The sequence below is a fragment of the Mustela nivalis genome, assembly GCF_964662115.1.
Source record: "Mustela nivalis genome assembly, chromosome: 10".
NCBI lineage: Eukaryota > Metazoa > Chordata > Mammalia > Carnivora > Mustelidae > Mustela > Mustela nivalis.
In genome coordinates this window covers 80,470,280-80,486,520 of record NC_139029.1, presented here as the reverse complement: position 1 = coordinate 80,486,520, position 16,241 = coordinate 80,470,280, and the positions used below count along the sequence as shown (strand labels likewise).

The 16,241-nt window shown below is 36.7% G+C and overlaps 1 protein-coding gene across 5 annotated transcripts in view; it reads left to right on the top strand.

Moving 5' to 3' along the window:
- The window catches only part of DPYD (dihydropyrimidine dehydrogenase), an 831,034-nt gene that overhangs the window by 528,319 nt on the left and 286,474 nt on the right, over positions 1 to 16,241 (top strand). For all 5 annotated transcript variants that reach the window (XM_082686466.1, XM_082686464.1, XM_082686465.1 and 2 more), the window contains one exon: positions 16,119 to 16,187. In XM_082686466.1, coding sequence (XP_082542592.1) covers positions 16,119 to 16,187 — 69 coding nt within the window. The remainder of the gene's footprint in view (positions 1 to 16,118; positions 16,188 to 16,241) is intronic.

Here is a 16,241-nt window from a genome sequence, read left to right as displayed (position 1 = left end):
TGCAAATATTAGTGCGTAGGTATTATCTTAGAAGTATATACGTAGGCTTGAATACCATTTCTTGATTTTAATTAGGTTACATTGCCTTTTGAGTATCTTCATTTAACAGGTAATGTGAATTTAACAGGGACTTTGTTGTACACTCTGTTTTATTTTTATAGTATGCAAATAAGGACCAAATGCCAACACATTCATTATTCTGTATAAAGTTTATACCAGAAAGGTTCCAATCACTTTGAAAAAGGTCCTGTCATTATTTCTATTGTAAATCAGTATGCCAGGCTTCTGAGAAGGAACATTTTGAACTGAAATATGGAGTGTAGAGGAAATCCTAAGATGTTTACAAAGTGTGTGAATTATCTTTGGTTGATTCTTAAGTGTCAACAGCATATTAAGGCAAGGGAATCATTTATCAATATTCAGTAATACAATGAATGTTTTATTAATGGAGTATTATTAATCATCCTGAAAAGCAAAACATGTTAGAGGTTTTGCTTCTGTTGCTGTTCACTGAGGTGCCCAATGTTGGCAGATGTGGCAGCTTAAAATGGAGGAGGTGGAATCATATGAATCCATACATAGCTCCCTGTACGGAAAAGCCAGATGAAGGTGAGGGAATTGGGTGGGGAGTGGGGGGATGGGACACATTGAACAGGGAGAAGGAGAGAAGAAAAAAAGTGAAAATGGGATCATTTGTGTAGGAAGAGTACACAGCATCATTAGTTTATTTATTCAGCCAGCTTTCCCTCCTTCTCTGCTGAAGAAGGTGGCCTCAGGGGGAGGAAAGGTGATGAGTGAATATTTACAGAAGTGCCTAGCCAAACCTAGCCAAACCACAGGTGCAATGGAAACACTTAGGTCTCTAAGTATTGTATGTATGTATGTATGTAAGTATGTAAGAATATGTATGTATGTAAGTATGTAAGAAAGGTTTACAGCTTGGTGGTTTAGAATGCACGCCCTTTAGACCTCTCAGGTAAAGGGCATGATTCTTAACTCCTGCCCCACTCCCCAACCCTTCCTCCCCCAACATTGAGCAGCTGGTCCCAGTATGCTCTCTATTCTTAACATGGCATCTCTTTAGAATAGTGGCCCTCTTTGATCTGTCAAATCAGGGATATATATATCCATGTTTGGGGATCACACTTCCTAGATTTTTTCTGGGTAAATAAGTTTAATCTCAGTTCTGATAAAGCCGTGTGAGCCAAGAAACATAATTTAATAAAAAGGTATCCTAGATATTAGTGAATTTCCTAGTATTTTAGTGAAATGTAAGAAATTCTTACATATCTGTAAAATGTGAATCTGTCTATAAAATTTCATTCAATGGATCCATTCCTTTTTTAAAAATATGTTAATTTACAAATATAAAATGGCTACAATGTGACACTATGGAAAGATCAAAGGAGCATATAAAGATGCTTTCTACCCTTTCCAAGGACATATTTTTAAAAGTCTTATCTGTGGTTTTTAAAACCAAAGTATTACACTACTTCAAAATGTCATTGTTTGCACTCTAAATTATAGAAAATGGCAAATCTGAATATGACATTATTCTTAGTCATATAAATTATCATCAGATTTCATTGAAAATATTTAATGTCAAATAATATATTATACCATGTTATTCTCAGAATAATCACTATGAAATAAGTGTGGCAGACCAAATTACCCCCATTTTATAGATCAGGTAGCTGATGCAGAAAGACAAATAATATGTTAGTATTCAATTATTCATTTCACAAGTAGGGGATATCTACAACATGCTGGTACTGTTTTGTATCCAAAACAACAGTTCTTACTCTAGTGGAGTTTACATTCCAGCTGAGGGGGAGAAAGACATTAAATATAGTAAATAAGAAAATGATAGAAAGTGCAGTGGCAAAGAAAATAGGGCTAGGAAGGGATGGTTTGCAATCTTAACTAAGAGTGTCACTGAGGCAATGCCATTTGAGCAGAGACTAGAAGCAAGTGTGGGACAGTGCCTATGGATGTCTGGGAAGGAATATGTGGTATTGAGGAAACAGCCAGGGCACAGTCTTCCAATGGACTATAGCACGTTCCACAGTGAATTGAATTTAAGCCATCCTGCAGAATTTCTGGAAAATAGTAACATATATTTGGAAAAGAGCAAATTATGTGTTTTTAGAAGTCCTTGACTTCTTAAAAGCATTGCATTTAACAAACATATATTGCACATCGAGTATGTTATTTATTTCTTCATTCAACAAATATTTTGCGAGTCCCTAAAAGGTGTCAAGTACTTTGGTACACAGAACAGGAAGCCCCAGCCCACAAGAGAGATATATGCTGAGATAGAAGACCCAGCCTCTGTCCTCCAGAAGCTTACCATCCAGTACTTAAGTCACAATACCACTAACTCACACAACAGAATTATCTAATTGAATGTGCATTAAACATGCAATCATAGTTAATAAGAGCAAAAGAGCTACAACTCATAAAATAATTACAATAACACTTAGTATTTACATAAAATTTTCATTTGGGAATTTAAAGCCTTTACAGAGAATGTTTCAATAATCTTTACAACACCCATGTGCTATATGTATGGTCTTAGATGAAACGCCCAAACTATTTAATGCAGCGCATCATTCCATGTAATTATTGAGAGTCTTCATTACTTTCTTTTTAACCTTTTTTTTCAAATTCCCTATATTACATGTTAGCACTGTATTAATTATTAGCCTTATTAATTTATAAAAGCAGTTCATTAAATGCTGATTTGTTATAGCCTCTAAATAGAAAAAGTTTTAAATTGGAATATAGATACTTCAGAACATTTTTCAAATCAGCCCTTTTAGGTGCCTTTGAAAGGCTGTATTCCTGAATGAACCACATTAAAACAGGCAGTGTTTCATGACCTTTTAAGTAGAAGCAAAATGAAATCTCATACACAGTTTTATGTAGGAAACACACCTTTTTTGTGTGTGTACAGTGAATTCAAATCTCATGGTTTCAGTTGACTTACTGCAACCTCAGTGAAGGGTCAACAGTGATAGAACAACTCAAATCCACTTAATCATCTTAGATAAAAATCAGTGACAAAGTCATGCTATCAAGTCAGTAAATGGCTTACAGATATCAAAATATGTGGTAGTCATAGCAGTTTCATATATGTGTTTATTATCCATGATTGCAGCAAATAGAATAATTTTGATAGGGGTGAACCAGAAAAAAATTTAAAACTAATGTTAAAATAACAAGAGGCCATCCCTCCTTCTATAGCTATTTCATATAAAGTACATTAGGTGTAATGTAATGCTGAACCAAATGATAGGATAGCAAAGGTGAATAAAAATTAGCATGTTCTTCCACTGAATGGTGTAAGAGAAGACACTGGTATAAATAAACACATCTGTGATGCACCATGGCAGAAACTAGAGTAGAGGTAGGTGCATTGCAAATACCCAATAAAAAATACCTGATGATCTATCTCTGAGATCATTGAGATGGTATGATAGAAATTAGCTCTGACTTAGACTTTGAAGAATGAATAGGAGATATACTGTCAGAAGAATAGGGTGAGACTCTTAAGAAGAAAGATTAGCATGAGGGATGCCCCAGAAGGACATCTGGTGAGCAGTGTAAACAGGAGGCTCAGTTTGATGTGTCAGGGTACACGACAGCAGTGGATTTGGGGCAAGGTTATAAAGGGCCTACGCTACCCTCTCTTCATTCCTTAACATGTTTAAGTTCTTAGGAAACAGTGAATCACTCATTAGGTCTTGCTCGCTTGGTCTTCCCTCTGACGTTATGATTTCCTAGGCAATTCCATCTGCCTATCAAGCTTAGATGGTATTCATATAGTTACACTGAAATCATGCATTGGCCAAGAACATCAAAATAAGGTCAGCCTCTGAGAATGAAAGTAATAAACACTGTCATGGATTGAATGAAATCCACCATGTGTAAAAATAAACCCACAGGTTTTCTATAAATGTATGATTAAGGAACATAGAAAAATTATTCAGAGAAAAAATATTATAGCCAGACAATTCAAGACTTGAATTTACTCTTATTAGCTGAACAACCATGAGTATTTATTTAACCTCTCAAAATTGTTTTTCTCTTATCTGTAAAGTGGGACTGATAATTTCTATATTGTCATCAGGCTTGGTACCTACAAATACATAGCTTGTGCTTCACCCCAAATTTAGTGGATAGAGCTACCATTAATTTAGTTCAGAATTCTGTGTGTTAACAGTTTGGACTGGGTGAAGCTGGATGGTTCTTCTTGTCTCGGCTCATGTCACATTATCTGTAGTCATCTTCCAGGTGGTCTGTGGGCGGGCTGGTCTTAGGTGGCCTCAGCTGGATGGCTCATCCCTGTTCCATGTGCTCTGGTCCTATAGCAGGCAGGGCCAGCTTGATCCCATAGTTAGGCAGGATTTCAGCAGAGTAAGCAGAAGAGGACAAGACCTCTTCAAGCCTTGGCTTGGCACTTGCACAACATTAGTTCTGCCATGTTCTGTTGATCAAAACAAGTCATGAAGCCAATCCAAATTCCAGGGGTGGGTAAATAAATCCCCACTTGATGGCTAGCTGCATAGTGACATTGCAAAGGAACATGAATACAGGGAGAGGGACACTTTTTTTTTCCCCCCAAATACTCTACCACAAGAGGGTTTGGGATGCAAAATCAACTGTAATCTCTGGTGTAAATTGAAAGGATAGGAAATCAATATGATACAGTCTTAATGTAGTAGAGAGGAAGTTGGAGGCAAAAGACCTGAACTTAATCCTTGCTTCTGTTATTGATTAACTTGACCCTGGTAAAATAAATGATCTGTACTCATTATTCTCAGCATAAAGTTTTCTAAATTCAAAACTATTGCATGGAATAAATGAGATAATGTGTGGGTAAATGTGCATTAAGTGTACATATATAAGTATATATAATGGATTACTATTCTTTGATATAAAATATACTTTATAAGAGATTTCCAAAGCTCTTACCTTACACCACCTATCTATTCTTTTCATTATCTCTGTAGAATGTAGAAATTTATTTACATTTAGATACTGGGATTGGTAATAAAAATGTGCATTACTTAGAATTCCATTTCTCAGCTACCTTTGCCAGTATTCCTTTGAAGCAAATATTTATCAAATCCTTCTATGTACAAGGTATAATCTTAGCTGCTAGAAATATAGAAGATGAAAAATGCCCTGTCCCCCAAAACTTCAGTCATCTTTTGAAAAACACACAAACAACAATTTAATGCAATATGACAGAAATGCAAAGGATGCTGTGGGATCTCAGAAGAGGGACATATTCAGGTGGGAAGGGTACACAGGAATGGCTTCCTAGAGAAGGTAATGTTCAAATGAGAAGAACGAATGTACTGGATAGAATAATCTGAAATTCAGATCCAAATGCCCAGCTGGTTGGATACCATCGTTTTAGACACTTGCCTGGATAGGTATGATTCATTCATACCAATGCATCAGCTCCATTCCCCATGAAGTATATCCATTCATCTCCCCCAACACTAAATTGAACCACTTGAGATTTCTTAGACTGTATTCCTTAAACATGGCATCCCAAGCCTTTGCTTCTGTTGCTCACTCCACTTAGAGTATTCTTGCCTCTTTTATTTCTAGTCAATTCCCAATAAACACCCATGGATGATTTCTGAATCTAGTTAAGAGTGGCTTTTCTAGGATATCTTTCCTGATTTACACAGGTATAAATAATCACCATTCCTTTCTGCTCTCATTATATCCTGGTTCATACACTATAATTATTTTTGTATCAATTTACATATGTCTACTTTATTATACCATATGCTGCTAGAGCACAGGGACCATTCCTTATTTATTCAGACAAAAGGAATAGGCATATGGTCAGGAGAATGCAGAATACATGTTACATTCAGAAAGAACAGTAATTCAGTGTGGTTGGAGTAAAAGTAGCATTGTGGTCTTGTATAACCTATCATAGAATTGGGCTTCATCCTGAATTTGGAGTTGGAAAAGGAAAGTGATATGATCAGGTTTGTGTCTTTAGAAGGATCTGCCAGATGGCATAGGCTGAAAAGAAAGATAGGGAGAGTAATAAGGAAGCTACTTCAATAATCCAGGGGAACAGTGGTGAAGATCTTAACTAAGACAAGTCATGATGAAGAGTCAGAAATACTTAGATCATTGGGAGGTGAACTAGAGCAGTGCTTCTCAAACTTCCTTGTGCATTAGAATTACCTGGAGATCTTTTAAAGGCCTTGATACCTGGGCCTAACTACGTACAAATGACCTGAGAATCCTTAGGATTATTACTGTTATTATTAATGTTATTATTGTTATTATAATTATTATTGTTATTATTTTCCAGGGAATTTCACAGTTTAGCTAAGTTTGAGAACCAGTGGACTAGAGTACTTGGTGTAGGCAATGAGAAAGGAAGAGAGAAAATAAATCTAGTTTTCTAACTTGGTGGGGGTGGAGTATATTTAACATGAAGAAATAAGCAAATTCAGGGCAGAGAAGTATAGTTGCTTTTGGGCAAACTGAATCTATGTAGGGGTTAGAAGGTAGTTGGATATGCTATCCTTGAACTTAGGAGAAAGATAAGCCGTTGGAGGTGTACACTTTATAAATTTTCTACGTATAGATGTTATCTGAAATCATGGTGATTGTGATGTTTGAGATGGTGTATAAAGTGATACTAAAAAAGGAATATGAGTAGAACCTGGGGGCATCATCATGTAAAAGGTGGCCAGAGGTAGAAGAGCCTGAGAAGGTACAACAAAAATACAAGGGAAGTAGGTATCTCCAAAGCTCACATGGAGGAGGGATTCAGCAAGCTGGAGTGGTTCACTATCTAAGTGCTGAGAGAGTTCTAGTAAAGGTTTGGGTGGAAAGTATCTAATATATTTGCCAAGGTCACTGGTGACCTTGGGGGGATGAGTTCCTAGAAACAATAGGGACAGAAACTAGATAAAATATATAAAGAAGTGATCAAAGGGAGAGCAATAAGCAGCCATTATTGTAGTTCCTGAGTAGTCCAGTGTTTTGTTTTGCTTTTCCTATTCTAGTGGAAACATTTGATTTTCTATGGAAACTATGTGCATAATTGTTTAACTGAAATCTGATTTTTCTGTGTTAGGAATAGTTGTTATCAACAACACATTTCTTAGTCCCAAAATAAACAAAGAAAATGATAAATTTTTAAATAATATAAAAAGAAAACTTTAAGAATATTCTTCTTTCTGCTAACATTAAATAAGTAGTACCCACATAAAATTTAAAGAACTTATGAATTTCACTTTTAATGTCCTATTCTCAATGTGTACATTTTAGGAAAATTGTGCCAATCTCACTTTTGCTATATTTATACTACAGTATAAGGAACAGTTAAAATTTGAATGTTGTACAGTTAATTAATATTTAATAAACATTTTCATAGCTTAAATGTCTTTGAAAATCACACATCCCATGCTGTTTTTCCTCCTGAATATAATCCCAGTAGTGTTAAGGGATAAAACTGTTTGATTGTTTGAGAAAACCTAACTCAGCTACTTGTAATTTACAGTTGTTCACCTTTGTCATTTCACAGTTTTTCCCTACTAAAAAATTTAAGTTGTCTTGAAGCTGAATTGTTGACTGTAGTTCATAGTAGTTCAATGTAGTTCATAGTATAGTTACAGAATACCAAAACAGTGTTGCCAACGTATGTGGGTTTTTTTTTTTTTTTAAGATTTTATTTATTTATTTGAGAGAGAGAGTGCGCGCATGAGAGAGAGAGAACGCATGAGCAGGGGGCAGAGGGAGAACAAGGCTCCCTGCCAAACAGGGAGCTTGACATAGGGCTCAATCCCAGGACGCTGGGATCGTGACCCAATCCGAAGGCAGGCGCTTAACTGCCTGAGCCACCAGGCGCCCCGTCCAATGTATGTGTTTTCAGCATACACTTTAAGTAAATGGGAGTTTGGGGAGATAGCCAGCTTGTAACCAATTTGAAGTTTTATGTTGTTCTTCACCTTAATTTCTGATGTGCACACTTTATTATAATTCAACTTGAAAAAAATGCTTAATAAAATCATTTCATTTTTTCCATAAGAGTAATTTTAAAGAATAATTTAATAATGAATGATGGTCCTTTAATTTAAAAGTTAGGAAGGAAGACAATAGAAGCCATTTAATACTGTTTTTTGTTTCGCCTTTTTTTTTTTTTATAAGTGTCCTGTTTTTTACTCTTGAGGCATTTTTCTAAGAGAAACTGCAAAATTTGATTCATAAATTATTATAGTTGGTATTTCATATGCTTTAGAACATTAATGTCTCATAGCAATTAGATGTCTACACAAAGAGTACACATTTTATTTTCAGTAATCAGGAATCAAAATTAAAGTCAAGCTAATTAAAAATACAATTTTAAAATGTTCTGTGTAAAGCAGAATTACATATAAGAATGCCCTTTCATGGGAACACATCACATTTTAATGACCAAAGCACCAAAAACCAGTCTTGATAAGATGGGTCTCAATTACAAAACATTCTGTAAAACAGGGGCTCTGATCTGTGTTGCAGTGTTCTAAATCATAGTATCCTTTTGTTTTTACTAATTACTAATTACTAATCTCCCTTTCCAAAAATATTGCTAATCTTGATGAATGACATGTGTTTTCATGGACTAGGAATCTTACCATGAGCTTTTGGTAAATTTGCTTTCCCATTTTCTTGGATGGCAACTTCAGTACTGCCACCTCTCTCCCAGATTTCTAAACCTCTCTCCCCCATTCTCCTTCCTGTCAAGAGATCTCATCTACTATTTAAGAAAATGTCAAACACCAGGAAAGATAATTTCACCGTTTCTACACCAAATCCATAAACTGAGGTGTATCCATACATATTTTTTATTCCTACTCATCTTTTCCTCTCCATTAAACTGGAAACAGTGCGTCTATGCCTGTCAACGGTCACTTCCTCTATTTACGTGACGGATTCATCATCACCTTTTGCCTTCTCAACAGGTTCTTCCCCTTTTCCAGATCATTCCCACAAGCATAAAAGCATATTCACATATGGCCTATTAAAAAAAACCATCTCTCACTAGACCTCCCATAACTCTTCATCCGCTGCCCCATTTATCTTTTAGCTATCCACCCAACTCTTGGGAGGGTTATGTATTATCACTTCTCTCCACTTCATATTCTTTTCACGCAGACGATTCCAGTCTGACTGCTGTCCCCCTGCTTCACTGAAGCCCATCTTGTAAAAGTTACCAGTGGTTTCTGTATTGCCAAATCACATGGTCAATTCTCTGTTCTCTTATGCAGACTCTCAGAAGTATCACCAGATCGGATTGCTTTTATAATTTTTGGAACACTTCCCCCTCTTGGCCTTGTGACATCAAATTCTCAGGTGGCATATCTTCCCTCAGAAGTTACCTAACCAGGTAGCTTTAAATACCATTATATGTCGAAGTTTCTGAACAGTACACCCTAAAGAGGGTACTCTTTGGGGAATTCTAGATTCATGTATACAGTGATACAAGTTACATCCTCACTAATTATGCTTACTAGACATTTTATGTTCTTTTTTTTTAAAATATTTATTTATTTATTTGACAGGCAGAGATCACAAGTAGGCACAGAGGCAGGCAGAGAGAGAGAGAGGGAAGCAGGCTCCCTGCTGAGCAGAGAACCCGATGCGGGACTCGATCCCAGGACTCCGAGATCATGACCCGAGCCGAAGGCAGCGGCTTAACCCACTGAGCCACCCAGGCGCCCCACATTTTATGTTCTTATATTAAAATAAAACTTCTTAATACTCCCCCACTAGTTATTTTCATAGGCCTTCTTCCATCTCAGTAACCAAGAGTCATCCTTCATCCTTCCTTTTCTCTCCTCTCCTGAATCTGACCAGTGACCAGTCTTATTGATTGGTTCCAGCTCAGGACCATCTACTTCTCTGCGTCTCCATGGATATGATGCAAGGAGCATTATTTCAACCTAACTTGTCTCGGCTTTCATTCTAAAACACCTTCACTCCATTCCCTCTAAGTTAGTGAAAAGCATCTTTTGCAAATGTAGATGAGATTATTTTATCACTCTCCTTTAAATCTTTCACTGGCCTCTGTTGCACCTGTAATAAAATCTAAACTCCCACAGGGTTCAGCTCCCAGAGATATGACTTCTGCCTGCTTTTCTCACTTTCTCTTACATTCTTCTTGCCCTAGCATGAAACTCCATTCACATGGCCTTCGATTTTTCTTAAATATGCTATGTTCATTTCTACCTCAGTGTCTTTGCTCAGGTACTTTCCTCTACTTAGAATGCCAGTTGTCACCCAATTCTCCATCCCATTCTTCTGCATAAGGTACCTTCTTATCATTCATGACTCAACTTACAGAGCCCTTTACTGACCGTTGTCTGATATGGCACTATGCACCCTCATGATGTCTTCTATTATGCCTTCCTTTTTTCTTTTTTTTAAGACTTTATTTATTTATTTATTTGACAGACAGAGATCACAAGTAGGCAGAAAGGCAGGCAGAGAGAGAGGAGGAAGCAGGCTCCCCACTGAGCAGAGAGCCTGATGCGGGGCTCTATCCCAGGACCCTGGGACCATGACCTGAGCCAAAAGCAGAGGCTTTAACCCACTGAGCCACTCAGGTGCCCCTATTATGCCTTCCTAACAATAATCTTGACTTGGAAAGAGTCCCAATAATTGTGTGTTTTTTTTTAAACTTGTTATGATTATTTTCCCTCCCTAAAATGTAAGCTTCAAGAAAGTAGGGATGTTGGGGGTTTTTGTTTGTTTGTTTATCACTTTTGAGATAGAACAGTTTCAGGTATATAGTACAAGAAACACTTGTTGAATGTTCAATAGAAAAGACTCTAAGTCCATGTCTTAAATTCCTATGTAGGTCATTTGCTATCTACCTCATAGTACATGCTCAGTATGCTTATTAATTGACTAAATGACATTGTTTGAATCTCCAACTGGACTGTATATCATAAAATGTAGGATATTGTTCAAAACTACATAGCATTTGGCTTTTACATATGAACTCTTCCAATAATGTTTTAAAAATATGAGTTATAAAAAATGGAGCACCGGAGCACCTGCATGGTGCAGTTATTTGAATATCCACCTCTTGGTTTCAGCTCAGGTCATGATCTCAGGGTCATGAGATTGAGCCCCGTGTTGGGCTCCGTGTTCAGTGCAGAGTCTGCTTGAGATAACTCTCTACCTCTCCCTTTGCCCCTCCGACTTGTGCTCCCCACCTTTCTCTAAAATAAGCCAGTAAATCTTTAAAAAATGGAGCACTAAAATGGTATAATTTATGTTAAATATAGGCAAAAGTTACTCAATTTAAAAAGAAATTTCTCTGGATATTTATTTCTAGTAATATTGCATGATGTTTCACAGTACAAAATCTGTCAATCCTCTTTTATCATAGGAAAAGAAACCCAGTTCTTGACTAAAAACCAAGCACAATAGAACACTGAAGGACTTTTTAATTATCAAAGAAAGATTAAATCATGCCCAGTATCCTTTTAGTGTTAATATCTAATTTCCTGACTCTTCTAAAAAGCTTAATGTCTTTTAATAAAGAATCAAGTGATTTGGGGGTCATCTTTATTCCAGTGAAATAGAATGTCATCATATATTTTCCCCAAACATCCCTTGTTTTTAGATTAAGCATATTTAAACTACGAAGACAATTTAGCATTTTAAAAATAATGTATAAAGTTATTTTTTCCCTTAAATATATTTGACTATCAAAAAAATAAAAAAAGGCTTAGTGGGGTGCCTGGGTAGCTCAGTGGGTTAAAGCCTCTGCCTTCGGCTCAGGTCATGATCTCAGGGTCCTGGGATCGAGCCCCGCATTGGGCTCTCTGCTCAGTGGGGAGCCTGCTTCCCCCTCCCTCTCTGCCTACCTGTGATCTCTCTCTCTTTGTCAAACAAATAAATAAAATCTTAAAAAAAAAAAAGTCTTAGGAAGTTATTTCAAAAGTGCCAATTTAAGTTTTGCATGTAATAGTTGTCAAGATGCTATGTGAAAGAAACCAAAACAGAACGTGAATTTTCTTAAGCCAAAAGTGGTATTAATTTACATATACAGACACGTTAGTGGTACACCTGGCTTAATAGTGGGTCTCTTCTCATCGCGCATTCTCTACGTTCCTGTCTCTGCTTTATTTTCCCCTAGTGCAACTAGCTTTGGGTGGAGGTGGCAGGGTGGGTGAAGTGAGGAGTCAGTCAGTGGTCACCAGTTGCTCTGAACACACTTCATTCCAGTTTAGGAACCAAAGAGGGAAAGAGTCATTTTCCTTCCCAGCTCCTGGACAGGACTTTGGTGAGAGCAGAGTAGCTGTTCACTATGATTAGCCCTATTGGAGGTACTTCATCAGTCTGGGGGACAAGAATGTAGAGTCTGTTTCGATGAGGAAAGAAGAGCAGGCTGGCTTTCAGGCTGAGCTTGGCTGCTCAGAGCACACAAATAAAACCAACCTCTGCTTCACATCATGTTTCTTTCCCACGTGTGGTTACCCCTATTCAGTGACAGGCCACCCACAATCATACTCAGTGACTGCATTCCCAGGCATTTGGTGGCACCAATACTCTTGATGTTCAGGAGAATTCTCTAGGCAATATTTATTTCTCAAGCCCAATGTGGCTTCTCATGATTTTTAGGACTTATAGGGCAAATGATGAGTTTAACCAATGCTAATGGCTATTTAGTAAAGTGGGAACAGGTTAGACACTAGTTGAGAGCATATAGTATATCTTGTTCTCAGTGCAAGTAAACATTAGTTCCCTGGCTGTGGATTTCTTTGATCAGCCTATCTGCCTAGCTGGGTCCTGCCCACTAGAACCATCTCCCCTGTTGTCCCCCATGACTGCCCAAGAGTGGCACTGGAGTGGAGGACATTGTGCTGATTTCACACCCACTTCTTATTTGTATGGGAATGTGAACTTGGGGATTACTTTGTCATCACTGGAGGCGTTTTTTTTTTTTTTTTTTTTGGTCTTATCTTGATTTAAGTACTAAAACTCCCTAAAAACAACCGTGGTCTGTTGTTTGTCACTTTAACCATAGAAGAACTGGTATCTAGGCTAAAATCTTTTTTTTATTTTCTATCTTTGGATCTACCCCTGCCTTTAATGTTTTAGCATCAAGCTTGGGGACTCCACCCATTTCCTAAGTCTTTGTATTGATTTTTTTTTTCAAGATTTTTATTTATTTGACAGAGAGAAAGCATAAGCAGGGGAGTGGCGGGCAGAGGGAGAGGGAGAAACAGGCTTCCCACTAAGCAGGGAGCCTAGATGTGGGGCTCAGTCCCAGGACTCTGGGATCATGAACTGAGCTGAAGACAGATGCTTAACTAAGTGAGCCATCCAGGTACCTGTTTTAACTGTTTTGTTTTTGAAATTTGTTTTGTTTTTCTTTGACCTTGAAGCCACTGAAGACAATAGGAATCTGTCCCACCTGCCCCCAGTAGATTTTCCTCTCAAATGGAGTTCCTTATTTTTTCATGCAAGGGATATTCACCAGGAGGTATTAGTTTGGTCATGGAAGATCTGGTGTACCCTGTGGTATTTCTCGCTGGTCTGTTTCAGACTGGGGAATGGGGCAGAGTATCCCTGAGATTGCAGATCATGTGGAAAGGGCAGAAAGATCATCTCCTAACTGAAGGTTAATTTATGCTGGTGACCCTTTTGTAGTTTGCAAATGGACAAGCGTGGAATTTGACTCCCCCACGCCCTTTCTTTTAGTCACTAGAGAAAAGGCCATGGATCATTATTACATTTTTCTACAAATTCTTAGAAGCTGCATTCCCATTAGACACAAATGTTGAATCCTGAACTCATCCCCAAATAATTAGGCATTCTCAGTTTTCCTCCTTTGTTCATCATTTACTTTCTTCCCTTTTTTCCCCCTCTCCAAAGAGGAATCTATCTGATCCTGGCTTTTTATTTCTCATCATTGTCCCACCTTTATCTGACTCATGTTCTGAGATTTCTCTCTATCCCTCAGATTCAGACTCAGATCTTTTGGTTTCTCTCTTTCGGTTGCTCCTTCTAGAATACAAGTCCTGTGTATTTTAACATCTGACCCTTTTTCCCATCACCAAGACCAACACCCGCATTAGCCTTGCTCACTGTTCAATCTGACTCATAGTAATTGTTTGCCAACAGTTTTCATTAGCTGTTTATTTTTCCCTTCTCTGACTCATGATATTCATTTTTGCTTCCTTTTAAAAGGTGAGCTGATAAAACAACTCCCTAAACCTTTGGCAACCTCCTTCCTTTATTCACTCAGTCTTATTGTGTGCCAAACACTGTGCTGGTTACTGTAGATAAGATGATGAATGACGCAGGGCAGTTCCAGCTCCCAAGGAGATGATAGTCTCTCAGGAGAGAAAAAATTAACTCAGTGTTACAGACAAGCTCATTGTCTTTTTGGTCTTCAGAACTCTCTCCAAGATGATCACAACGTATTTTCTGTTTCTCTTAATCAAATGCATTCATCCGACTTTTCCAACATACCTTTGTTTTGTTTTGTTTTCTACACATAAGTAAAAAAAGCTGCATGTGGTGAGAGCATAAGGACTCTTATGCTGGACTCTTCCACTAGAATCTGTGACTTTAGGCTTGGCACAAATTCTTCCTGTCTCAATCTCAGTCTTTAAATATTAATAATAAAAAAAATTGCTGATGTGTATTAATTACTTATTTTGGGCCAGCAAAATCTAGTGGCTAAAAGCACAGACTCTCAGTCAAATTGCCTGGGTCTGAGTCTTGGCTCTGCTTCTTAGTAGTTATGTGACTTTTTCATCACAGTGCCTCAGCACCTTCATCTGTGAAATGGGAGGACTAATATCGGGAATGATTAAGTAAGTGAAGTAAAAACCGTTAAAACAGTACCTAGCTCATTATAAGAGCTATATAGGTTTTTAGTAATTTCTGTTATTATTTTTCTGAACGAGTAGTACAATTATCCATATTTAACCAATGAAGAAATTGAATAATTTGCCTGGGGCCACACAGTGAGTGATAGAGTCAGAGTTCTAATCTGGACATTCCAGCTTCGGAGCAGGTAACTACTACTCTGTAGAGCCTCTATTACAGACTTACTGTAATACTATAGTTAAATAATCAACATTTAACCAAGTTTAAAAATATAATGCACTATGAATATGTAAGGTATTATTATCTGTGCTGTAATAAGATATGATTGAAGAAGACACTAATTTATTTCTTTTCCATATCCTGAAATTTTTAGCTATACCAGTAATTATATTAATGAAGATTTCCATGTCATTGTATAATTCAGACAACCCTTTCACATACACAAATTTATTTAATTCCCACTATCACTTGCTGAGGTTGGCAAAGTCAGTATCATTATCTCCATTTTAAAATGAGAATGCTGGGGATCAGAAAAGTAACTTACATAAGAATTCAAAGGTAATAAAGTGCATAAACAGTGAATTTTGGAACACTGACAATAAAACTTATTTTAATTTAATTTAAAAAAAGAACACATAACAAGTAAGTGATAGTATTTACACAATTAAAAGTCGGTATACAACTCATGATAGAATAGAGTGATATTAATCAATGTATTTTAATGTATTATGATTGTGATGCCAAACTAAAACGATTTTCAGTAAAATTTGGACTTTGAATAGAGATTCCATTATTTATGAAGAATAATGGGTCTTTAATATAAACAATGATACTACATCACAGTTTTGTAATGTGATAAATATCACTATAATAGTAATCATATTACAGTATATAAAAGTATCAAAGTAACTCAAGTATACACATTAAATTTAAACAATGTATTATGTGTCAAATTTGTTCAATAAAACATTCAAAAATTTAAAAAATTTCAAAGATAATAAATGAGAAAGTCTTTAACATAAGTCTGAAGCCTTGAATCTTACCCTTTGCCTCACCGTAATACACTGCTGTTTTTAAATAATTTGTCTTTCAACAGATCAAAAACTAATTTTTATGATACAGTTTGCCATTATAATCATATGTGTGTAAATATGAATATGCCCTTATTGTGCAAAAGCACCCTTATGTGCAACTATTGGAACTGACATTCTTTCCTTTTTTTCTTCTTGAAGATTGTGATTGCTAGCATCATGTGCAGTTACAGCAAGAACGACTGGATGGAACTCTCCAAAATGGCTGAGGTAATGATTTCTTTAGTATATATTTGTTTTATTTCTTCTCTTCCATTTTTATTA